This window comes from Saccostrea echinata, unplaced genomic scaffold, assembly GCF_033153115.1.
Source record: "Saccostrea echinata isolate AGI-Se365-2 ecotype Australia unplaced genomic scaffold, CSIRO_AGI_Sech_v1 ptg000052l, whole genome shotgun sequence".
Lineage (NCBI taxonomy): Eukaryota > Metazoa > Mollusca > Bivalvia > Ostreida > Ostreidae > Saccostrea > Saccostrea echinata.
In genome coordinates, this window is record NW_026889801.1 from 11,457,722 (window position 1) to 11,483,717 (window position 25,996).

A 25,996-nucleotide genomic window follows, 5' to 3' on the forward strand; every position below is an offset into this window, starting at 1 on the left:
GCCACAGTTCATTGCTGTGGCGGTTAATATGTGACGATTTCAAAGTAAATATTTTAAAAGGGTTTATGAAATAGAGTTGTCTTACTACAAATAGTTGAAATAAATTATACGGAAGAAAATATCTAAATGTGAAAACAGCCAACGGCCTGTAAAATTTGTATATATACAGAAGATTGTACATGTATGTTTTAAAAGTGTTTTTAATGCCTCCTTAAAAAGGGGGCTTTGCACATTTCGGTGAGTCAGTCAAAGACTCAGAGTTGTCCGTTCAATATCTTAAGAACCATTTGCTTGACAGACATCAAACATGGTACTCTGGTAACCCCCCCCCCCCCCTTTGGAGTAGATGACCTCTATTGATTTTGAAGTTACAATGTCAAAGAGAATGAGAATTAAGGGTCAACTTGAAAAATTGTCTATTTTATATTTTGACAGCCCTTTGCTTGACAGACATCAAGCTTGGTACACTGAATCCCCCTTAAGAGTAAAATGACTCCTGTTGATTTTGCAGCCAGGAGGTCAAAGGTCAAGGGTCAAACAATTCTAGACATAGAAAGATATTGTCAGCTCAGTATCTTGAGAATCATGAATATTTTGCTATTCAAACATCATATTTGGTACAGTGGTGCCCTCAAAAAAGTATTTTATCCCTAATTTCATTGAGGTCTGATACAGGTCAAAGTATTATATGTGTGCCCCTGACTAGTAGATAACAAAAGTTTTTAACTATCATAACAGACAATCTAAATCGAAACTTGTCCATTTTCAAACTTGTCAAATAAGAGGCATATATGTTTCTCAAACATTTTTTGTTTAATAAATTAGTTTGATATATAACCATATTTTAGTGATTCTTGAGAAACTCTTCTGGCTTTCTTTTGTTTTGTTTTGAAGATGTCCTTTAAAAGGAGCTTGCAGTTCGCTCAGCACTTTATAGAATGTACCGAATGTCGCGGTGGAGAAAATGCAGAGTATCATTGTAGAAACTGCTTCAAAAATCTTTGTCAAGTATGTGGAGGAATTCATCCCAATCCTCATACTGTCAACTTGTATACAGAAAAGTATGAAAAATCTGTTGAAGTCCCTAACTTTTGTTCCATTCATAAAGGTCACGCGAACGAAATGGTCTGTCAAGAATGCGAAATGCCAGACTGTTCTAGATGCATAATTGAAGCTCACAAGAGTCATAACTTTAAATTAGCACATGACAGATCACCCAGATCACACATCAAAAAACAATTCCTGAGTAGACATCTTCAAAATTGTTTCAATTACCGAATACCGTATCTTGAAAACTTTTTACAGCACATTTCTGCTCGATTTAACAAGATTTGGGTGTCATCGTCTGCATGGATAATGACGGGGAAAAGATTGATAATGTATATGGCACCAATTCAGATTGGGGTTGTCAGGAAAGGCCATAGTTTTTCGCTTCCGGTTTTAAATTTTATACACCGACTCTAGACTTCCGGTTATGACTCGGCTTTGGCGCAAAACATTCAGTCTGGCCATTTATCATAAATTTCGTGTGATTATATAAAAATACAAGAATGCCCCGGTCTAAAAAAGGAACGTTCGTGAAAGCTTCGTTCCTCCGGAGACTTGAGGGTCTAAGGAGAGCAAGAGAAGCCCGTGCGTTAAAAGGTAAACAGGGTAAGTGTCTGTATTAATAATTATTGTGTAAGCGTTCTGCTATGGACTGTTGGAATATGTAGCAAAAGATTCAATCATTTATTGTGTAAATATTAGATGTTGAAAATGATGGCCTATGCTTGGAGAATGATTCTTCCCCTGTTCTACGAAGTGTTGAGTGTCAAAGTGCAGAAAGTTCATGGCGTGTTGGAAGACGAATTGTTGAACTTGGCACTCTTGTAGATAATCTGAAAAGAGGTTGCGCCATGTGTGGGAATGCACTTCAGCTTGTTAACACTATAGGTGAAAGGAAATTTGGACTAGGGCAGGTATTTATTATTTTTTATAATATTGTCAATGACTTTGTATTTCAAAGATTTGTTTTTAAAGATGTTGTATACCCTTTACATTAATTTTTGACCAAATGCAGGTTCTTCAGATAAAATGCACACATTCCACCTGTGCCCATGTTAATGACATACCCACGGGCAGTAAGCATAGGGTTAAAGCAGATATGAAGCAATATGCTTGGGATGTCAACACAAAACTTGCTGCAGGTATAAATCAAAAATTTTATTTTGTAAATAAGCAGATAAGAATAAATTATTTCCAGTTATACAAAAGTTTACATCTGAAAGAACTATTTTGTTTTCATTTTATTTCTGTGATATCTTAGGTATGCTAAATGGTGGTTATGGAATAACTCATGTAAATGCATTACTGGCTGCACTGAATATCCCAGGGATCACAAACAGGAGTCTAAAAAGCAGAGAAAGAGAGGTTGGGGAACACCTAGAGGAAATGGCAGGGCAGAGTTGTAATAAAGTTCTTCAAGAAGAAATGAAACTGTAATTTTATATACCAAATATTGATATTTAAATTTTGCTTTGTATTTACATGTCATTTGTTAATATTTGCACATTTGTGTTAATTACTTTGTAGGAGTGATGGAGACATCACTGTGTCTTTTGATGGTGCCTGGCAGAAGAGAGGTACTGGTAGAGGATACAATAGTCTTACTGGTATGCCCTGGTGACAATGTTACATGTTTTGATTCTCCCTCCTCAAGAAGGATTGAGATTTCTTATAGAGTAACATATTTTAATACACATACATGTAGTTATGTACTAGCAGTATTTATCTTGTTACAGGTCATGCATCTCTAGTAGGAGAAAAAACTAAAAAGATAGTAAGTTTCTCTTCGAAGAGTAAAAAATGCAGAATCTGCTCAGCTGCATCAGGTAAAGGAGTTCCACCCAGAAAACACAACTGCCGAAGGAATTGGCATGGATCGGCAAAGGCAATGGAGCCAGCCATGGCCTGTGAAATGCTGAGTGCAATCCAAGATGAAGGGTGCAAGGTAACTTTTCATTGAATGTTTGATTCTTATTAGAGCAATGCCAAATATGTCTGTAAAGTTGACTACATTATATATTAAAACTTTGCTGTTTTAATTAAAGTACATATTTCCAATGTATTTTACAGATAGGAACTTTAGTCATGGACAATGACTCAACAACTATTGCCCATGTAAAAGCCACTGTGGACCCAACCATTAACAAAAGAGCTGACAAAAACCACACAAAAAAAGGTTTCACAGGAGCTTTGATTGAGCTTGCCAATACTCACAAAGTTTTGAAAAATCAAAAACTTAGAGGTCACATTGAAAGGTTTGTGTTTTTGAAGTGTAATATTTCAGTAAAATATCCCTTGATCAACTGTGGTCCAACAAAAACCTTGTTAATTGTAAGTGCGATAGCTAATTATATAGAAGTATCTTTTCCTTCTTTGTTTTAGATGTTTTACATATTGTGTACAGCAAAACAGGGGCAAGGCTAAAGAGCTTGAAATTGAACTTGGCAAAATTTTTCCACATTTATATGGTAAGTGAATCAATAAAAAAGTCATTACAAAATTAGGAATGAAGAGTGAAAATATTTTAACTACGGTACTTTTTTTTTTGAAGGTGAACCCGAATACTGTGGAACTTGGTGCCAGAGTAAAAAGACTGACTATAAACCACGAAATTTGCCGTATGGAAAGCCTCTCTCCTGCACCTTACTTCGAGAAGCTTTAGAAGGTCTATTCAAAAAGTATTGCTGTAAGGCAGAAGAGCTAGCCATGATGGGGTCCACCCAAGTCAATGAGAATTTCAACCATATGGTCTCCACTAAAGCCCCCAAAAGATTGTAAGTACTTTGGTTTATTTCTCTTTGTTTAAAACAAAAATTCTAGGTATAATCTTTTAAATTGAGTCTGAAATATGAGATTCAAATTGCAAAAAAATGTGTTGTTAGGTTTTATGGAGGTTCAGAAAGTCTACATGCTAGACTCTCAGCCACTGTATGTCAAAAGAATATGGGTTATGGTTACATATCAGAGGTAGAAAATTGTGTTAAAAGTTTCAAGTTGATCATTTTTAAATTTGTTTTTCTCTACATTTATTGTTTGTTATGTTTTGTTTTCTTTCTTTTTTATGGCAAACCTAAGAAAGTTATGTTCACATGTGTTTAGTGTCCTAGAAGTTTATTTTGATTTTAATGGTTTTCCACAATAAATATTATAAACTATAAATACATGTAGCTTTTAAAAAAGATGTTTACAATCATGTTTATCTAAATAAACATGTACATAAAGTACATAAAGATATGGATTTACTAAGAAATTCACATTCAAAACTATAATCCCTGTTCTTATTAACCATTTGATTTGAATATGGAACACTCACAAAATTAAAAATTTACTGAAACATGAATTATATTTTACAGTTGAACAAGAAAATGGCATTGTCACCAGGCAATTTCACAATGAAACATACCATTAGACTTGCCAACAAGCTCAAACGGAAGCGTCTGATGCAGAGTTTACCCACCACAAAGAAACGTCGATTGGAATTAAAAGCTGCCAGGTTGTCTAAAGAAGCAGCGAGGAATGTACTAGAAGGTAGTGCTTCATTTAAAACAGAATTGAATGTAATGTTTTACTTTGATTTATTGTGTATTTTTCACACCTTTAGAGAAGCCATTGCTAGTGGAATTTCAGTATTATTTACTTGAATTTTGTTTGTAACAGGTCAATCATATAAGTCAGATATTGGTCTTGAGGAGGATGTTGATCTTGATGACATTGATCCAGAGCCTCTTAGGATTTCTCCAGAGAGCAGCTGCTTGATGTATTTTGATTTAGAAACTACTGGACTTAGTAAGATTTTTTTTTAGTTTACCTTTTCCCTACTAACAAATATAAATATTCTTTTATTTTCGAGTTTGGTATAAAATATAATTAATAATTTTGCTTTCAGGTAGAACATCTGACATCATACAGATTGCTGCAGTTTGTGAAGATAGGTCAATCAATGTTTATCTCAACCCCAGTGTACCAATCTGTAAAGAAGCATCGGCTGCAACAGGTCTCAGATATGACATGGGACAGCTCACTCTTTATGGAGAGCCTGTGCCTTCAACAGATCAAGTCAGTGGTTTGACCCAGTTTGTAGACTTTACAACAGATTGTGCTTCAAAACCAGTCATTGTGGGCCATAATATTCAAAACTTTGATCTTCCAATTCTTCAATATCACTTGCAGCGACATGGTCTACTTAAACGATTTGATGAATATGTTTTAGGTTTTTTGGATACATACAAACTTGCACAGAAAGTGTTTGACAAGAAAACAATGGGAAATTTTAAACAAGAAACATTGGTCAGATTGTGTTTAGGGAAAAGTTACGATGCACACAATGCTCTAGCTGATGTTTGTAGTTTACGAGAACTGTACGAGTCAAATTTAGCATTCAAATGTGAATCTTCAGATATATTTAATATGAATTATTATAATGTCAAGTCCTCACTAGTTCCATTGATACAAAGCAAAGTAATTTCTACACTGATCTCTAAAAGGCTTACAGCTAACAATCTAAGCTTAAACAAGCTAAAACTCATACATAAGCGTGACCCCCATTGTGGGATTCAGACTGTCTTTAGTGAGGTTGTGTCTGGTTCAAAGACACCAAGAATTACGAAGTCTCAGAAGATCATTGGCAAAGTTGTGGAGTATTTGAACTCTTGTTAGTTCACATCATAAGTATTTTCATTCAACAAAATTATTTGTTTATGAGCTATACTTGCTAGAATCTACATGTATGTTTGTTACACTACATTTATTCTCTTTATATGTATTAGATTATAAATTGTTAAGAATGTGTACTTGTATGTAAAAAAAAATTGTGAAAAAAGGAAGGGGTTGCCCCCCCCCCCACCCACCATCACCCTACCCCTTATGTTCTAAGTGTCTAGAAGGACCAAAATTTCAGTATTTTTTAATATTCCATTTGTATTTCATTCTAAGACTGTATTTGTTTGTTACATTTTGATATTTTTCACAGTGTGTAAAATATAACTGTAAAACATGCTATTACCAAAGTGGGGGTAGGGGTATTCGAGATATGATTTAATAAAATATCTCTGGTCTACTATGATAAAATATGTTTTTTTGTTAACCTTAGATATAATTTTAGATATTTTTAAAGAAAAAATGGCATGTTAACAATATAAATTTTGGGACTTTTGAAAATAATGATATTTTGTGATTTTTTTTCTGATGGATTTGAGCAGTATAAATGTTAAATGTGCATGTTTTCAATTGAATATCTCGAAAAATTCTCTTTGTAGTTAATTATCTATTAGATTTAATGAATTATAGCACAATACAGTGTGCTTTGGTGCATATTTGAATAAAATATGAAATTATACATCCTTGTGTTAGAATTTGGCTGTTGAAGTTGGGGGTATATGTGCTCTATAGCACATAGTATGAAAATAAGCGTGCAAAGGTATGTGTAATATGGGTTTTTTTGTTGGCTCAAGAGTTGTTTAAGATATTTAAATGAAAAAATAAATTGTTTGACAGAAAATTCTGATAGTATTTACCTACCAAAACTCTTATCACTTCGTTCATTTCCGCACCAATCTGCATCTACTCGTGTCCCCGAACTAAACATATCATCGTTGCCTCAAAGGACGAGGAAAAAGATGTCATCATACGATATGACAAGAAAGGGAAAAGGCTTTGCAAAATGACCAACAAAAGTGGATTCCATACCTTTATCAGATACTTAATAGTAAATATCAATGGCGATATTTGCATGTCATGCTTCGATAACCCATTTGGTTCCGTCGTTGGGATGAGGAATGATGACGATTGCCGGTTTTCGTACGTTGGCCGTGCGGGAGGATCAGGTTTTATGCCACTTGGAATATGTACTGATAGCAATGGATGGATCTTGGTTATTAATGCGTCAGAACACAACATACACGTGCTTGACCAGAATGGCTTTTTTCTGTCAGTTATTTCAACCTGGGAGAAAGGCTCTTACTTTAATTGCAGCCTTTGCATTGATGATGACGGTTATTTGTGGACCTGTGGGGAAAGAGTAGCCAAATGGGAATATGAGGAGGACGAGGAAACGGGTAGAAAAAAGGTAAAAATAATGTCAATGTTTTTCTAGTGTGTTTCAATGTAGTATGCTTTAAAGAGTTCTAAAAGCGGTAACACTATACGATGTTTCTTTTTCAGAAGTGTTCAGTGAGCTAGGTTAAAAGAAAGAAAACACCTTAAAATATGCGTTACTGTGCATGGCAGACGAAGAAGCTTTCAACGCTATAAGCATACATTGTATATATCAAAGGAGGATCAACTATGAAGTATATATGTTTTTTTTTTTATTTTATAAGCCGAAATTAAAGTGCTATGAATGAAATTAAGTGTTGTTGAGTGTTTATTATTGGTACAAAATACATGTATATTTCTTTGTATTTTTCTAAATAATCAAGAGTTGTTTACGATGATTAATAATTAATGTTTTGCAAGTTATTCAAAAGAGTTTACGATAATGTCAGAAATTTTAGTTCATGAATAGACAAGGATTTATGACAAACATGCCCAAAATTCGTTGTTTTTGTAATTTTTAAACGAAACAAGTTTCTAAACATTTTTTTCCCTCAACCCTTTCTTTACCGGCACATTTAAAGCGATTTTGGAGACTCTTTGACCTACATGTATCTTAATAAATTAATGTTTTTTTTATCCAAAGAGAAAGCTAAGCATAATGCATATCATTTTGTAGGAAATTTCTTAGAGATGATATTCAATGACTATTCTGGTACTTCAGGACTGACTTTACCAGTGAAAATAGAGGTCAAAGGTCAAATAAGTGCAAAATTTTATCGAATTTTTGGACACTTTTTAATCTTCAAGCTAAAAATTTACAATGATGTATGTTGAAGTAGGAAATTTGGAATATACTCACAAAAGGGCATTATACTGAACTCCATAAATCATATGAACTTTTTTTCAATTCTGCAAATATTGACTTTAAAGATAAGAGTTTATTAATCTTAAAATGATAAAGACAAGCCTCTAAAATTTTCTGCAGCCGGCAAGATAATTAATCCCAGGGGATAAATTGTACTGTTCTCTCATCATTTTCTTCTAAGTTTACAATAAGAACTTTTTCAGCAACGATAGAATGAGGTTATTATCCAACTATCTGTTAAAATTAATAGTATTCTTGAAAAGGCCGCAAAAAATAAATAAACAAAAAAATAATAACGATATCTTTATCTTTACCTTGTTTTTAGAATTCAATAAAATCACAACTCATTGTGTATTTTACCATTTTACCAAAATAAAGTGTAAACATAATTTAAATCCACGTTTCAGAGAATGTAAATATCATTCAGAGTTGACCTTTACTTCAAAACAAACTTCAATTGCAGACAGAGGTGTTAATTAATCTCATTGTGACAGATAAAGATACTGCTTTAGATTTTCTTCAAGAGAAAGGTTAATTAATCCCACGGGACTCATTGCAGCTTTCAGAGTTTACAACAGGAACATTCACATCAGTTATCTATCTTTGCCCATTCATTCTTATAGGAACATTCTCAGCAGTTACCTCTCCATTCATTCTTATATAAAGAATCTACCCCACCACCCCAGCTCCAAACCAGGAGACACAGAGAACCAAACTTAGCATCAAAATATGTCTTACTGCCTTTTCAACCAACATACCAAATTTGAACTTAATTGGTCAACTATAAAAAAAGTTAATAGAAAAAAACAGAAAATTTTTGGACGGAAGAATGACAGACGGACGGACAGAGTGATTATTAAAGGGCACCTACAAATCCTTGCGGGGCCCTTATTAATGCACATAATTTTCAAACATAAGTAATGGTGACCTGCATTTGAGTTATCATCTCCCAAAATTTTGGAACAGGTATAATAACCAATAAGTTAAGTTTACAGACATAATAAAGGCTTTACTAAGCCATTGCATATGTTTTATTGGTTTTTGATCTTGTATATACATTTAAAATGTGTACAGAAATAATCTGATTTTATACAGTTTGTTTATTATTGATGAACAAAAGGAACAATAATTGTAACATTTTTTGACAAGTTCAAGACTTTTAAAGTATAAACAATGTTAAATTGATTAGAAAACTTTTAGAATTTGAACAATGTAGGGGCTTTGCATCTGTACATAGAAAGAACTGTACAATAATGCTGTCTACCTTTTGAAAATATCATTTGAATTGGGTGTAATCTAACAGCACTTTTGTGAATTGTATTGAACATGGGCAAGCAAGTTTGATTTAATGAGGGCACCAACTTGTACTTCATACTAGTTTTCTTCCTTCGGTCTCAATCCCTTCCTTCTTAGTTCAATAATCTTGTTTTGTTTTATTGAAATGTATTCACTAAAACTCAACTGTTTTTGTACCCTTTCTTTGGATGGAGTTACACCTACAATTGGCATTTTCAGATCATTTTTATACACATTTATTTTTGTCTCAGCTTGCGCAAAGAAACCTGCTTTGTATTGGAGCATGTCTTCTGTTAAACCCGTGCACAGAAATCTGTAATTTACAGCTAGCCATGCTATGAAGACGGCCTCAACAGAAAACCTGCTTTCCGATTCTAAATAAAGTGGCACTGGGGAACTCTCTAGAAGAACATCATGCTCCGAATCATAGAACATCAAAATTATGGCATTATCTGAAATGCCTACACAGGGAATGAGAAAGTTAGACAACTCTGGGTGTCTTTTCTTCTGCAGAAATGAGAATACGATAGTTTCTGCAACCAGCTTTGCATTCACACTCAGTGGATTATTTTTAGATTTAACCTCTGCTGGTGATTTTTTGCACATTTCATCTTGTTTATCCTCCAAGTTCTGTATAATAATGTCACTTTTGATTATAATGTCCACATTACCATGCCATACATGGGGGTTACCTGTATTGAAAAAAAAGAATACTATAGATCTTAAAACCTGCAAACCTTCATACACTGTTATACAACCAAACTGAAATCACCAAAAACTAGTCTTATTGTTTGCAGTGTTTTCCCTAAGAACCAGATCCCAGGCAAATTGATCACTTAAGATGATATAAATGCCACTTAGAAATCAAAATCTAAACAGTAATCGTTGTAAGGTCTACAGAGATTTCTTCATAAACCTTAGACCAAAGCCTGTTACAATTTATCTCTAACCCTTTACTTTGAAATAAAGGGAAAACACTGATTTGATCGATGTAAAAAAATAATAAATGACCAGATATAAAGAAAGGGCATAATTTTCATATGGATTGCATCAATATATCAGGGTTTTCCTTTATTAGCAGTGTGTTCTTTTGTTTGCAGTACAAGCTCTCTGTGTTCTTTCTACATGTTCTGAAGATGCCAATAGTCAGAGATCAATGTTTGATTATGACCTTTTTTTGTGCAATGATATTGGAAAAAAAATACACTGTCACATGTATTGGCAATGTTCCATTTTTTTTTTTTACCTATACTAGTATCTCCATAGTCCCCGGTCAGCACACAGTTTTCAATCCCACAAGCACATTTATTTCCTCCCCTTTTAAAATGCTGGTCAATAGTATAGTCTGAACATGTTGCCAACTTTGCAAACAGATGGTTGGCCAGCATGGATGTCGCGTCATTTTCATTTTCGAAATCCATATTAACCTTTTCACCTAAAAAAGAGGAGAAATATATTGAGAAGTTTTAGTAGAAGTATACCAGTTTAAAACTATCAAGACTAAGAGGCCCATGGACAACAATGCTTGCTTTAAACATATGCACTGCTCTCTTCATTTTCAAACACAAATTTGAGATTAAACATTTAACTGTTATCTCAGAATAAGTCAAAAATCATGTTCTCTACAATTATTAAACCGTGATTTTTGAACACTGATTTCTAAAATATATAATCCAAATGACTTCACAGAAACTAAAATCATTTCTCAATGTCATTAACTTCAGAGATAGACTCATGGCCGTAGGATCCAGGGGGCATGGGGGGCTGTGCCCCCCCCCCCCAATAATTTTGCTGATATATAGAACACTATAGAAAACATAGCTGCTATATGCTTGTGCCCCCTCAATAATAATGTCTGATGACCTTTTTTTTTTTTTTTGCTTGTCAAGGAATTTTGGTAGTCCATAGTGCCCACCAACTGAAAATGTATGGTTGTGCCCCCTCAAAGTGAAATTGCTTCCTACGGCCCTGAGACTACTTAATTGGCGGAAGAATCATAGGCCCTGTTTCTAGTTTTTCATCTCAATGGATAAGGATATGAAATATGATACTGCAGTTTTATTGTTTCATTGGGTTTTTCATTTTTTTTTTTCAGATATAATCAGGGAATTAGTTTCCATTGATTATTTTTGATCAGATCATATAAATCATTTGTTCATGTAATGAATGTGCTTTTTTCACATTTATTTATTTGTTTTATAACTCAACAAAAGTTTGACATATAGATTGAGCTTTGTGGCATTCAACTTAGACTTTGCCAGTCCCTAAAGAATATAACGTTATAAACTTACCCTCTTTCAGAAACTTGATGAGTCTTTCCAAAATAATTTTTTGATGTCTTGCCTCCGGAATTCTTCCCTCCAGAAAATCAATTCCCATATCAAGCCCCGTTCTGAATATGTCACCTAATAGAAAACTCTGGTCAAAGGATTCTAAGTCACAGAATGCTTCAGAAAAGCGTACTCCCCTGTAAGAAATAGCTGCATTACAAGCTTTTAGTTTGTATAGTGACAATGTGAAATGTGGATCAACAGTCTCACAGATCTTGAAGCAAGCTTTCAGTAAGTCTTCAGAATCAAACTCTGACAAATGATCTGAAGACAGAGGAGAAGAATCGATCGCCCTCCGCCGTTTGCTGGCAGATGGGCCCTCTGCGTGACCACTGTCCATTGGAAAACCTCCGTATGTGTCTGCGCGGTTCAAGAGTTAAATTTATCGCTTACAAATATGGAGTGGAACGAACCCGACTTGATTAAATAACAAGCAATGAGTGCCATGTGCGGATCAAAGGGGTGGGGTCTGGACCAAACCCCTTGGAAAGGATGACTGCACTTAACTGCTTAAGGACATGCGAAATTTGCGACAAAATAAACTATATCAAAACAAGCATTTTTCTTTTCATTGCAAGAATGATCAACATCCAATCTACAACTTTGTGTAGTTTCGTTTATATAATAAACAAACTGATAAAAGTGTGTATTTACGAAGTTCGAATCTGTTTTCAAAGGCAGGGGTCATCACAATTTCTTGAATCTCCGTACGATAATGAGGACGCCCACTTTTTTTTTACTGACTTTATACATAGTCAGCGCACGTTTGTCTATTGTTCTCCGTTTCACAATAGTTGTATATTTGCATAAATAATAATGTATCAAAAGGAGATCATGCGCTCATGGTTAAAAGGAGAGAGAGAAAAACTGCTTCTTCTTACATTCGCTCTCTGTGTTGTAACTAAGGATTGTGACATGTTGAATATTATAATCATGCCAAGAAATCCCGTCCATTTTTCCACAGCGATGGAGTCAATAAAAGTGTAATTGATGCAAATCACCCATATTCCCCTAACGCTGGCGAGACAATTAACGGCAGCAGATTTGAGGGGGTGGATCCTAAGTTTTCCGTTTTCTTAGTCAAAGAAAAAATAAACTTCTACCCCAGGAAGTAGCCTCCTATGCCCTGAAAAAAAAAAGTTCCTGTCAAAAACCTTTATTTATTTACAAAATATGTAAAATGCACTAGACACAGGTACCAAAATTGTAAAAACTAGACTGGAAGGAAACTTAAAAAAAAATCAAAAGGAAAAAATAATAATTTTATATGTATGGAACTACAATTGACTAAGTTCATTTTCATTGGTCAATTACCGGTATGATACCTTAATAAGGCGCGAGACTTCCACAACAACCAAGTTCATCGTGCCCGATGTTAATTTATACTAGGAAAAAAATGTTTTGATATATAAACACTGAAAAATTTGAAAGGCGTCTAATTTTTACTGAACAATTAATTAGTTCACTACAATTGATTTCACTTTTTCTTCTTCTTTTTTTTTTTAACTTTTTTAACTGCATATGATTTGCATGGAAAATCGCCCCCCCCCCCCTTTTAAAAAAAAACAACAGGAAAAAAGGTGCAAAGGCTTCTAAATAGTAAGTATTCTAGCTTTAATTTCAAACCAGTAAAACTTAAGATCCTTCCCTCAAAACTGCTGACATTAATTGCCTCGCACACATCTCCCTGGGGAAAAATCACAGATTAACGCTAATTCCGCTTTCATTGAGTTCGCTCTAAAACTAGAATGCGTACCTTTTCTTGGCATGTCACCACGTGATGTCCTACCTCAGTTAACTTTGTGAATATACTAAATTCCGTCACGTGACTTGTAAGGTAGCATGTTTTGTGCTAACTAGGACATTGTGTTCGAACACGTTAAGTCATCTGGCATTGATAAACAATCTGTTTCAATTACATATATTGACGTGCTCATATTGTTAGTTTCGTTTTGAAACCTTTGTCAGAAGTGTATTTGTGCCATACAGAATGGAGAGGGAGATTGGAAAGAGTGATCACGTTCTTTTTTTTTTTCAAACATGTCATTGTTATTGATCACGTCTAATCTTTTACCCATATTTACAATGTTAGCCCCACCTCTCATGCATATCTAATGTTCAATCAAGGGCAGGTAAGTGTAAATTCACTATATTTGGAAAGCACTAAGGACAAAAAACATTGAATCATTTTATTGTATCACAGTCTAAAATCATTTCAAGATTTAAATTTGGTTCCAAATTGACAGGATTCTTTCATAAACATACAAAAGTAAAATAAGGTTTAGATATAAAAGCAACAGAAGCAACCGAAAAAGACCCAAAAACAGGCGTTAAGTGCAGTCATCCTTTCAGAAAATTTGTATTCGTGTATGAAGTTTGATGAAAATACCTTGAATAGTTTCTTTAAAACTGGGTTAAGTACACAAAAAATAGTAAAGTCAAAGGTCATTGTGAAGGTCAAAGTAAAAAAAGGAAACAGTTTATCACTTCTGACCAATTAATGTGTCGGACAAGCTTAGGCCATCTTTAAAAAAATGCTTGGTTGCCCTCTCCCGACCGACTGGCAAAAATGGCATTTATTTCTTATATATTCAGGAAAAAAAGATCTTGAAAATTCAGCATTGATGTTGAAATATCCCGGGAATTTTTTTTTCAACCTACCTTTACCGATCCAATGCTTTTTTTTCACCCTCAGTCAGAGAGATGGCCAACAAACATTAGCTTAAGGAGGAGAAGGACCTTGAGCTGAAAAAAATACTTGTCATTCAATTTTTTTCATATTTTGTATATTTCTAATAAAGTATGTCCCACATATATCACAGCAGTTATGTCATTAGCTTTCTTACCTTATTTTGGAGATATTGATTGACAAATACTCTGCCCTACAGTATCTAAGAGGAGTTTAATTTCACCCCCCCCCCCCCGGTAAAAAAAAAACAAAAACAAAAACAAAAACGTGCATCCATATCAAATTTGTGAAGTAAATTGAATTTATCCTGATTGAACAACAAAAAAAAAATTCATCAAAATCAATAACCGGCCAGGTGAGCTAAGAATATAGAAAAACTCTCCGTTTTTACAACGAACTCGATCCATATATAACCGATAAATTTAGCACTTGTCGTAAAGGAAAATGGCGTCAACAACCAAACGTGCGAAGATAAATGCAAACTCTCATCAGCAACCTCTGTCAGTAGACAATTTGTCGGATTATGAGGCTGACTTGTTATCAGCAGCTTTACATAAACTTTGTTCAGCTCGGGCTGTTGATAACATTAAGCTAATACCTTGTAAACTAAACTCTTGTAATGCAGGACTCATCAATGGAGCAGGAATGCGTTTTTCTGAAGCATTTTGCAATTTACAAAGCTTTGACAAAGGCTTCTTTATGGGGAATATATTTAGAAAAGGGCTAGACGTTGGAGTCGATTTCCTAGATGGAAAAATTCCAGAGGCAAAGCAAGAAAAGATGTTAATTGAAAAACTTACTAACTTCTTGAAATCAGGTAAAGTATAAGGTAAATTTATGTATATTAAGGAATATTTTATATGTTTTGGGGTGAATTTTATGATATTATTGCATTTATTTTTCCCTTATATAATCTCATGTACAACTTTGATCCCCTATTGTGGCCCCACCCTAACCCAGGACCATGATTTGTAAACTATACCTGAGTATCATCATTATTTGCCATGTCTAAGGCACCAACAAAGTCTTTCTATCTCCACCTGTCTTGGGCCAGCCTCGTCAGTGATCCCCAAAAGTGCTGCATGGTTCATATCTTGTTCTCCACTGTTCATTTCCACATTAATTGTTCTTGGTCCTCCACTCTTTTTATCTGGAGTCCTGAGTCCATTGGAGTGCTGTTCTTGTGACTGGCTGAGAGGCTGTCTCCTAAGCACATGCCCTATCTGTCTCCATTGTCTCCTGGTAATGATAGTACCTGAGGATGCATATTTATGACTAATCATGGCCCAGCTTTATCCCCCCCCCCCCCCCCCAAATCGGCTATGATTTTAACAAATATGAATTTTACAAAATAGTCAGGAAGCTTTGTTGTAAGTTTCATCTTCTTTGCCCCTGTAGTTCTTGAGAAGAGGATTTTTTTAAGACACCCACCCTATATTTGCTTTCTGTTGATTATGTCCCCTTTCAAGAGGAGGTGGCCCTTCATTCGAACAAACTTGAATTCTCTTCACCCAAGGGTGCTTTGTGGCAAATTTGATTGAGTTGGTTCTGAGTTCTGAGAATTAATTGAAAATTTGAAAAGTTTACAGACAAACAGATGTGAATATACAGCATGTAGGCCTATAGATCAGAAAAGCTTACCTAAACATTCAGCCCTGGTGGATCAAAACAATATTCAATCAGCTGTAAATTTATTACTAAAAAGAATGCATCCAACAGATAAATTTAACATGGTATATCTTTTTTTTTATGCAGAGGAGGTGGTTGATGTGGAATATGAAAATAAAGCTGACAGGACAGTTTTTCTGGCTAATCATTTGTTTGGAAAGTTGGCCGTATCACCATACTACACCATAGACAAAAGTAATGAAACCAGACAGAGAGGCAATAAATGCAGTTGCTCAGATGAAAGTTGTATGTTGACAGGAAAGTATGGGGATACAAGTATAGGTATGTTTACATAAAAAATTTTATTGATACTGTTTACGTTAAAAAATATGTTTGCAATACATGTATTATATTTTATGTCCCAATGTTTAACACAGAATGATTGACAAAGTTTTACGACAAGATATCTCTATGGACATATTGATATGCTATCTTGTATTTGGAATAAAAGATATCTTTACCTTTATTTAAGATCCCTTTACCCAGATTCTCAATTAAGCTTTTGTGACCAAAATTGATCATTTCTTTATAGATGGTAAACATTTAATTTCTGGGGTCACAATCTGTGATCTTTTTTTTGGCTGAATTTTTTTGTCTTGCTTAAAAATTTGTTTAACTTTGCCAATCTTCAGGACTAATAGGTTAGTTTTAACCAAACTTGCATATTCTAGACAACCGTGTTCTATAGCATGTAAAAGTTACCTCCCTTACTTGTTCCAATGGAAAACTCTCTCATTTCTGTCAATCAAGATGAACATTAACAACATGCATAAAGTGTTTCTCACCAGTGAAAATGATTTTTGTTTTAGATATAACTTGCTTAATTTTGAAATAAATTTTAGGACTTAATACATTACAAATTTCACAACAAACTTGATAACTTCCTTCGGCAATGTTTGAATAAAAGTATTACTTTGTTCCTTTAAACTTTTTCTATGTAAAAATATTAACCTGACTGTTACTGGGTGGTTTTTTTGAGACAATTTTTTCCCACTTGCATAGTTAATAATACTCTGAATTAAACCATTTTTTATGGGGAATGAATTTTAAGTGACACTTTTTACAGATCCTTTGCTGTAATATCTCTTAGACTAATTGTCAATTAAATAAATTGTATCTGTAAAGAATTGGCCACTGTTCTGCCATTTGAAAAGATGGACTCCAGTTCCATTTACAATTCGGCAGTTAGCACAAGTTATTAAACTTTAAATGTCTGTGGTCTTCTTTTTTCAGGAAACCCACAGGTTTGGCATGGCAGCATAGACGTTATAATAGGGAGTGATATTGTGATTGAGAATTTGGAAGAGGAACCAGTTTGTCCAGAGGGAATATCAGTTAAGATGAAGAGTAATGCTGTTACAAGAAATTCACAACTGGTTGCAGAAACAATTGTGTTTTCATTTCTTCAGAAGAAAAACCATCCTGAATGGTCCCATTTTCTCGTCCCTTGTATAGGCATCGGAGATAATGTACTGCTGATAATGTTCTATGATTCAGAGCATGATGTCTTTCTAGAGAGTTCACTTATACCATTGTATTCAGAATTACACAAAAACAGGTTTTCTATGGAGGCCATTTTAGTTTCATGGCTAGCTGTCAATTACAAATTTTTATGTACTGGTTTGACAGATGATATGCTGTCTTATAAAGCAGATTTCTTTTTGCAAGCCGAAAGCAGTTTAGATATTTATGAGAATGAATTAACAAACCAAAATGTAGGTCCAGCTGAAATAGTAGACATTAATTTACCACAGGAATGGGATTACAATGCTTATCTGTTAGAAAAGAATGACAAAATTGATGAAATGAATAGAAAAAGGAGATTCAAAAATTGTAAGAATTAGAAGAAAAAAAAGTTGTTCACTTTGTATTAATTTACTGTACTTTGTATCAATGTTTATTGTCTAAATTACCATTGCATGAATTCCTTAATTTTTTCCTGGAATATTTGTGTCACAGAAGCTGCCCTTTCATTTTTGATCCTCTGAATGAATTTTTAAAGGATTATAAATAATAAGATGAGGAATATGGATTTTTATGTAGAATTGTTGATGTTACTTCTGTAACAAACTTTATTGTGACATGAGTTACTGTGGCCCTTTTCACAAAAATCTTAGGACTAAGATGAAAATTTGACAACTTTGTAAACCTTTTGTTTAATAAAGATATTTATTTTTTCTCTCCTAAAACATCATTTATAATATTATTTAATGTAAAGAAACATGAAATTTTTTGTAACCTACAACAGCTTAGATTTTTGTTGGATAATGGGAAAATTTATGTGTTAGTCATAAGATTATTTTTTTTTTTGTATAAAGGGCTACTGATATGTGTATATATTGGACATTTGTCCCATAGAGATTTACAATTCTCACTGGGCATTACAAATTAGGAATGAATCTTGCATATATATTTATTCTCAGATTGATTGTTTTCACTAATACATGTATACAACGTGCTCTCAATTAAGTATACTTAAATCATAATGTTGCCAAATGGCCATGTTCTCTACTGATGTCATGATATATCTTTTGAATTGTTCAAGATACTCTAATTTTTTTCCCGTAAAGAGTGAAAACTTTTCAAGTTTTTTCTGTATTTGACTGAAAATTAAAAACAAATTACAGTTGAACTGTAGTATTTTGAACACTTATTTGTCAAATACAGTAAACAGTGAATCTGATCCTGATTTTGTTATACCAATATATATCCTTATTACAAACAGATATTCACTAACTTGCTGTACACATGTTTTACAGGTATCCAATTAATTGTTAGCACTTGAACACTAAACACAATTTTTGACAAAGTTTCAATGTTTCATAGTTAAGTTATTTTCTTGACCTTGAAATATGACCTTGTTTAAAGGTCATGACATCTCAAGATCATAACATACATTATACTAACAGTCGACTGAGAAGGCCAAAGGCAGAGACAGAAGTGAATTGCATTGTTAACAATTTGTCCTTTCTTGCTACAGGGGTGCTTTGTGGACAGAAAAAATACTTATAATTTCTACAAAAAAAAAAAATTGTACTTATTCTAGCATCAAAAAGTCAATGTCTTAGGTAGTGGTAGTTTAGCCTTTGCCGAGGATTTTAGTGTCAAAAAGTTAAGGGTTAAGATCAATGATAGGGGTTACCCGGGTATGACATGTATTTGATTAAACTTTTTAAGATTGTTAAAGACCAATCAGTCTTAGGCATAAAAATAGATGCTGATATGGCATCAAACGCAATGAAAGATATTGAACAATTATTATACTTTCAATACTCATGATAAATTGTGTTCTTGGAATGAATACGTACCTCTATAATGCACTCAGTATACATGTACATATTCCCGAATGGATAATTATAACTTTTAAACAGAATCAAATGACACAAATTTAAATACATTAGGGAAACAAGCGATTTATCATTGTTTGTCAACAATTCCCTCTTGGTATGTACGTGACCAATTTAATGCCATACCACAACACTGGGTAATCGGTCATAATGATTTCTTCTACGACAGGGAAACAACATAAAACTCATTCTTTAAATTTGAAGAGTCCATCAATTTCATGAATAAAATTTAATTGTTTGAGAGAGAGAGAGAGAGTAATGTAAATTACCATGGACTCGATCTCTTTTTCAGTTTTTTTTTTTTTTTGGGGGGGGGGGGTCGATTGCGCACAAATGAATATAATAAGCGACTCCTCTAGTTGTGCGGAAGATGCATCGATACACGGGCACTGGAAGTTAATGTATTGTAAATGTCGGGAAATTTTCTGGGTTGGAAATTTTTTTTCGACTGAGATGGACCCCCCCCCCCCCCCCGAAAAAATCCTGGATCCGCGCCTGCATAGATAGTCTAATGGCTAAGTTTGTGTGGTTTATGATCAAAAACTTACTCGAGCATAGATTACGCAGAGAGGGTCTAAGCTAAATGACGTCGTAATAGTAAACTGACGTAATTTTCTGAGCGAGCCGTCATCTTGGAATAAGCAGCTGTACGTAAGTCTTGTAATTAATCTCTCTCAAACTCATAATATTAGAATATAGACATAATACATCTTACTAGTACAATTCTTCTGCTCAGTGCACAGACTATGTAACGTTAGACTATGTAGCTGTATGTATAAAGATCATTCTAACACGTAATTCGGGGTGGTACGACGACGACGTTAAAGCTATTGATGACGGAAAATTTTGCTGCATGATACCGGGTATTTTGTGATTTTCCAAAAGCTAGCATTTGATAGTTTTTGGCATACAGGAATCTTTTTTAAACTTTAAATATGGGACATTAATTGAAATTTATATAAGATGCTTGAGAGTTTTCGAGAATATAGATATCAAAGAGTTTTTCATCGAAACTTAAAATTGTTATCACATACTGGTGTTCCGAAAGGGTCAGTTTTAGGACCACTTTTGTTTTAATTTTTGTGAATGATATTGATAACAATATGATAACTTTAAGTAGGCTATTTTCTGATGACAATTCTTTGCAGCATTTAAAAATACGAAAATTATTGAAAGGAACGGAAAGATCTTAATGCACTGGGAAATTGGTCTAAAATTGGTAATTAAAAATCCAACCCTTCTATAATTAAAGCAATTACTTAGAACATAGAAGAACACTGAATATCCTTAGCTCCTCTTCCAACAATATCAGTTAGAATTTGTGTTTGAGCATTCACATGATGCTAGATGGTCACTGTATATTGAAAGTTTACTGGATAATGCCAACAAAAAATTGACCTTTTTGAAAAAAAGAAGATAAAACTCATAAGATCACATCTTGAATATACATGTACATGCCTCTGTGGGACGAGGATGTTGCCTGAGTATAGTGGTAATGAAAAGCTGCATGGAAAACTTCAACTATATGCTGCAAGAATAGAGTTAATGGCTTCTCAAGATTCATTCTACTTTGAAGCCATCATCGGATACCCACGGATGATAAGTTAAAGACGAGATCACCCGTGGATATCCGACGATGCTTTGAAAAGGGATATGGGGACTACTCAGTAGCTAGATTAACAATAGTGTACAAGATACATAATAATTTAGTACCAGATTATCTGTGTGACATTCTTCCTAATATGCGCTGCAATACATTTGGTTTTCTACAAGACATTATGAATATATGACGATATTCCAAAATGTAGATTGCAAACTTATATCAACATTTGTTCCTACTGTAGTTAATGAATGGAATCTGTTGCCACTTGAAATTAGAAACGCACATTTTAAAACTAAAATTATAGTATTCAAAAGTCTATTCCTCCATTATATTTTAATTACGGTGACAGACGATGAACGTTCTGCACACCAGACTTACACATAATTGTGTACTTTTAAAGTAATGATCTATGTAGATACAATATAATTCCAAGCTCTCTGTGATCAGTAAAACTTTTATTGGGTACTTTTTATTTGTCCAAAGTAATGTGAAAAACAGAAAAGACTCTGAAAAGCTTTTGATTTGATAAAATAAAATCTGAAAATAAACAAACATTAATCAACCTCAAAATTCTGTTGAATCAATACAAATTTTGAGCAGAGCAAACATGGATCGACCTCTAAAAATATCAAAGGTGGGATCAGGTGCCATTGAGGAGTAGATATTCTGTATAGACCGGTTACACCCGCCGTGTGTTCCTTGTCGTGATCAGGTAAACGGAAAATCCGTGGACAATTTAATGTGAAAATAATGGCTTACTTTGTATGAAAAACATTAGTCAACAGTCGACTAAACGATAGGGTAACGAAGTAATTGTTTCGATCGTAGAATTGGCAAGTTGACTTTAAACGAGACAGTTGATATATCCTTATATCTTCAACTTATTTGTTAATAGCTTGCTTCGTTTTAGAAATTGTTGGTGCATAGTTCATGCTCTTGCGTATTGAATCAATTTGAAGACTCTGTGGTGTCTTTTATTTCGAGTTCAAATCGGTATTTCGTATAAAGTCTGAATAAAAATGAATATTGTTAATTGATCAAACGTCATCGATATACCTAAATGTTCATATTCTAGATATAGATGTTTTATTATGGGGGATAAATCGTTGTTTGTTGCAGAGAATGAACGACTTTCTCTGTTCAGAACTTTATCAAACATTCTGGCAGATTAACCTGTTCATGATAATACATAATATATGCAGATCAAAAAAATCTGAATCTGATTGTAGAGAGTTTTGATAAAAACAACGTATCAAACTCAGATATTGTGAGTTTGCAGAGTTAAGTTAATACTTAGTAAAGTGTTAAAAAGTTGAAGGAAAGTAGATGTGCAACCCCCCTCCCCCCGTTCACCTTAACGAGATAGAATTTTCGTGTCTGGACACTATACTTTCGAATTTTTTTTGAGTGGATAAGGAGATCACCCCCTACCCCTGAAAAAAAACTCCTGGATTCGCTCTTGGTTTCCCCTTGTCATTTAAAGTTTTACCCCATCTCTCCCACCCTGCAAACTGGAAATCATTGATCCGCCCTGGTTAGAAATCGAACTGAATCATGAAAAAACATCTCGGAAACAATTAAGTTCACAGATCGAAAAATAACCTATCCTTTTGTTCGTAATGGACACGCTATAACTCGATTCTCTTCTATTTCTTTTTGCAGTATAGTTATAGATCGAACAATACCCTGACCAAATTATATCAAGTAACATTTCAACAGTGATAACGAACTCAACATACCATGAACCTATTCAGTCCTCTAAATATGTAGAGAGAGCACTGTATTCCCCTTTTATTCTACATGCAAAGCTCGCGTGCATCGGTTTTGATTTGGGTTCTTTCCTTGTCATGGGCCTCGAGACTTTATCGATGATCATCACGCAAAACAGCTGTAGATGTAGTATTGTGATAAAATTTGCTATTTGTTTGACTTACATTTTTCAGAGTTAATGAAGAATTCTATTACAAAGGCTATCTTGATGTAGTAGCATTTGATTTAATAACAAGTTATCCCTTAAACAAAGTATAAGTTCGCCTCAGTGATATGGGGACAATAAAAGTTTGTACAAGACTGACAGCTTTTTAAACGTGTAAGGCAAATGGAGGACTTTTAAAAAGGAAAACTAGAAAATTAAATATCAAAACTTCTCTAGTACGTGAACGAACTCAAAAACCACGTGCTTTCGTTACAGAAAAATCCCATAACACCTCCAAGGATTTTTTTTTGTACGCTTGCATTCATGGAATGCAAATATGATTTTTTATCATACCTACCTTTCGGCATGCATGTATTATACCGAGTTTTTAATCGCTATGGAATAAATTATCGTATATGACACGTCTTCTGCTACAACACAGCAAGTGGATTATCATAACACACAGACAAAAATATACACGTTTTGGGGCTGTCATCGAAAAGATTGGAAGCAGTGAAAGAATTAATTAATTTACATTATTTAAAATACTTCAAGAGAATTTTCCGGACATCATGCATTTTAGGTAAGTATAGTGCAGTTTATCTCATTTTTAATGATTTGTAAAAGTTTTGGCATTCATTATTCAAAGTTCTACTTGATGCTACTGTTGGTACAACTGTAATATAAAAACCCGTAAAATGAAGCTTTAAAACATTATTTTCAAGATGAATGTTAGTAATACAATGTACTTTTACAACAATGTTATTTATTCATGAAATAAGTTCTGTAAAGTCTCAAGTTTAATTGATCGGTAAAATTGTCGATCGTGAAAAATTAATTCAACCATGACAGAAATGTTGAATGAAATATAGAGACATAAAAATGTGTGGAATTGTTTTGCCAGTGGGGTGAACACAAAGTATGAAAAAACCCTCGGTAAAATGTTTGCAAGAAAAACAAATGTTAATTATAATGCTATAATGCTAATTATAATGCTAATGAGTGAGATTACTTTTACTATCCAAAGTCTTCCCGTGAATGCACCTGTATCGTTATATGATTATATATGCATAATACCAAAACGTAAAGAAAACGTTCACAGAGAAACAGCAAAATATTCCAAATAGACAGGAAGGAAAGGCATGTAGTTCTCTAGCTGATTATTTATTATCTGTGTTTGAATGTACTTCTGGGCGCTTTTAGATTGATTACTGTGATCTAAGAAAGGTGCACACGTACACGTATCACATTCTAAAATTTGCAAAAATGCCCCCCCCCTTCCACCTCTCTCTAGCTCTTTCAGTTGTGGAATGGAATAATTTCCCGATTTTCTTTTTCTTTTTTTTTTTTGATTTACATTCTACATAATTTTAAGGAAATGTGTTTTCTAAACCGAAGTCTGTCTTACGAATGGAAATTTGGAATAGCCTTACACAATCGGCGAAAAATTGTCGGACTTCGTTTTTCTTTAAGAGAGAGAGAGAGAGAGAGAGAGAGAGCATTAAGTACAGTTATATATTTGCAAATACTTGAACAGGTCCATAAATCATTTATATATGTTATGTAATGCACATACTTTGCAAAGAAATAAAAAACACTTTTGAAAAATTAGCATTTATACTTTATACATAATAATTCATTATATTTAACGTCAGATTTTTAAAAGCTATAATCTGAGAAGTGGATTTATAATTGATGTTGAAATCCGATACTTTTTGTCCTTCACAAGGATAAAGCCCCTGCATAAGTGTCCCATTACGACTAAACATCATGTATTATAGAAGTGATGATAATAGAATATGGAGTTCTTGGGAAAAATATGGCGAGAAGAATGGATTTGAAATTCACGTTTATGTGACTAATAGTACAATTATGTCGATTTCCTCTCCTACCTGAATGATATTTTTTACACAGTGTCATCTGACCATGCAAATTTTATTCAAATTCGTGGCCAAAAATACCAAAATTACATGCACTATATCTTTTAGTGGAAACTTGTGTTTGACATATCCTAGTGATTTGTCAAAAGGCAACTTGGTACATGAATCATGTAGGATGATCTGATAATCTTTAGCAAATAAGGAACTAATTTGAAGAACATACGTCGAATAACTTGAGGAAACAAGATTTATTTGTGAAACACTGATACCCCCGTATGACAGCTCAAGGCCAAGGTTAAAGTTTTCAAATAAAGGTCAAACTCCAAGGTCAAGAGTTAAAAAAATGTCGGTACGAAAGGAAAGGTTTTGTCACAAGGAATACGTATTTGAAATATTGAAGTCCTAGCACCAACCATTCAGAAAATATGATAAAATTTAGAGTTTTTCAAAAGTAGGTCATACTCCAAAGTAATGATGTAAAAAAAATATTAGTACAAAAGGAAAGGAATATATAAATGAAATATGAAAGCGCTAGCACCAACCCTTCAAAAGTTATTGGCAATGGTAAAATTTTACAAATGTTGATCAAACTCAAAGGTCAAGATCAGGAGATCAAAATTGTTGGTATCCAAAAGAAGGTCCTGTCACAAGAAATAAACATGTAATTTATAAGAGCCCTAGCACCAACGGTTCAAAAGTTATGGGCAAGGTTAAAGTTTTCAAAAGTAAGTCAAGCTTCAAGGTCAAGGACAAAAGGTCAAAATGTTGGTACCTAAGGAAAGACCTGGATACATGAAATACGCATGTGAAATATGAAAGGCCCTAACTCAAATTGTACAAATGCTATGGCCAAGGTCAAAGTATGGTAAAAATCTGCAGAAGTATATAAAACTCCAAGGTCAAGGTCAAGAGGTCAAATTTTTTGGTACATGTACCCAAAGAAAGGTCTTCTCACAAGGAATACACATAATACACAAGGCCTAGCACCAACCGTTCAAAAGTTACGGGCAAGGTTAAAGACAGATTAACAGGCAGCTAGACAGACGGACGGACAGACCAAAACTACAATATGGGTATGACCCCGAATCTTTGATTACGGGGGTATAAGAAGGAGAGGATGGGTTGGTGGAGTGGTGGAGTTGAGACAATTCCTATGCAGGGAATTTCTCTTTTTTCTACAACTTTTTTTCAACTTGGTTTATCTATTTCTGATTTTTTTTTTCTCTGAAAGGAAGACCCAATATAAATAGGAAGTTGCACGGTTAACTGAAATCGTGCATATAAATAAATTAATGTCTTTATAGTTTTTCCCCTCCATTATTA

At 33.9% G+C, this 25,996-nt stretch overlaps 3 protein-coding genes across 3 annotated transcripts; 2 read left to right on the top strand and 1 right to left on the bottom strand.

Annotated features, from left to right (window-relative positions):
- Window positions 1–1,482: 1,482 nt before the first annotated feature.
- Window positions 1,483–6,534, top strand: LOC133204024 (uncharacterized). Its single transcript, XM_061339806.1, has 12 exons — window positions 1,483–1,653; window positions 1,750–1,961; window positions 2,063–2,189; window positions 2,309–2,480; window positions 2,575–2,654; window positions 2,784–2,992; window positions 3,118–3,319; window positions 3,599–3,821; window positions 3,930–4,014; window positions 4,401–4,575; window positions 4,768–4,833; window positions 4,934–6,534. Exons 1-12 carry the CDS (start codon window positions 1,551–1,553, stop codon window positions 5,701–5,703), a joined length of 2,424 nt encoding a protein of 807 aa, XP_061195790.1. The 5' UTR covers window positions 1,483–1,550; the 3' UTR covers window positions 5,704–6,534.
- Window positions 6,535–9,032: 2,498 nt separating this feature from the next.
- Window positions 9,033–11,911, bottom strand: LOC133203824 (uncharacterized). Its single transcript, XM_061339610.1, has 3 exons — window positions 11,533–11,911; window positions 10,488–10,676; window positions 9,033–9,933 (listed from the first exon to the last, which is right to left on the bottom strand). Exons 1-3 carry the CDS (start codon window positions 11,909–11,911, stop codon window positions 9,320–9,322), a joined length of 1,182 nt encoding a protein of 393 aa, XP_061195594.1. The 3' UTR covers window positions 9,033–9,319.
- A 2,793-nt stretch (window positions 11,912–14,704) lies between these two features.
- LOC133203957 (uncharacterized) lies at window positions 14,705–18,133 on the top strand. The gene is made up of 3 exons (XM_061339752.1): window positions 14,705–15,077; window positions 16,016–16,210; window positions 17,162–18,133. Exons 1-3 carry the CDS (start codon window positions 14,705–14,707, stop codon window positions 17,770–17,772), a joined length of 1,179 nt encoding a protein of 392 aa, XP_061195736.1. The 3' UTR covers window positions 17,773–18,133.
- Window positions 18,134–25,996: the final 7,863 nt, after the last annotated feature.

Bases quoted from the DNA above. Each gene is read 5' to 3' on its own strand.
- LOC133204024 (XM_061339806.1), top strand. From the start codon at position 1,551: ATGCCCCGGTCTAAAAAAGGAACGTTCGTGAAAGCTTCGTTCCTCCGG. The intron at 4,015-4,400 runs GTAGAAAATTGT...TATATTTTACAG, and splicing joins GTTATGGTTACATATCAGAG to TTGAACAAGAAAATGGCATT. The intron at 4,576-4,767 runs GTAGTGCTTCAT...ACATTGATCCAG, and splicing joins AGCGAGGAATGTACTAGAAG to AGCCTCTTAGGATTTCTCCA.
- LOC133203824 (XM_061339610.1), bottom strand. From the start codon at position 11,911: ATGGACAGTGGTCACGCAGAGGGCCCATCTGCCAGCAAACGGCGGAGG. The intron at 10,677-11,532 runs GTAAGTTTATAA...CCTCTTTTTTAG, and splicing joins CATCAAGTTTCTGAAAGAGG to GTGAAAAGGTTAATATGGAT. The intron at 9,934-10,487 runs GTAAAAAAAAAA...TTTTCAATACAG, and splicing joins CTATGGAGATACTAGTATAG to GTAACCCCCATGTATGGCAT.
- LOC133203957 (XM_061339752.1), top strand. From the start codon at position 14,705: ATGGCGTCAACAACCAAACGTGCGAAGATAAATGCAAACTCTCATCAG. The intron at 15,078-16,015 runs GTAAAGTATAAG...TTTTTTATGCAG, and splicing joins TACTAACTTCTTGAAATCAG to AGGAGGTGGTTGATGTGGAA. The intron at 16,211-17,161 runs GTATGTTTACAT...TTCTTTTTTCAG, and splicing joins GTATGGGGATACAAGTATAG to GAAACCCACAGGTTTGGCAT.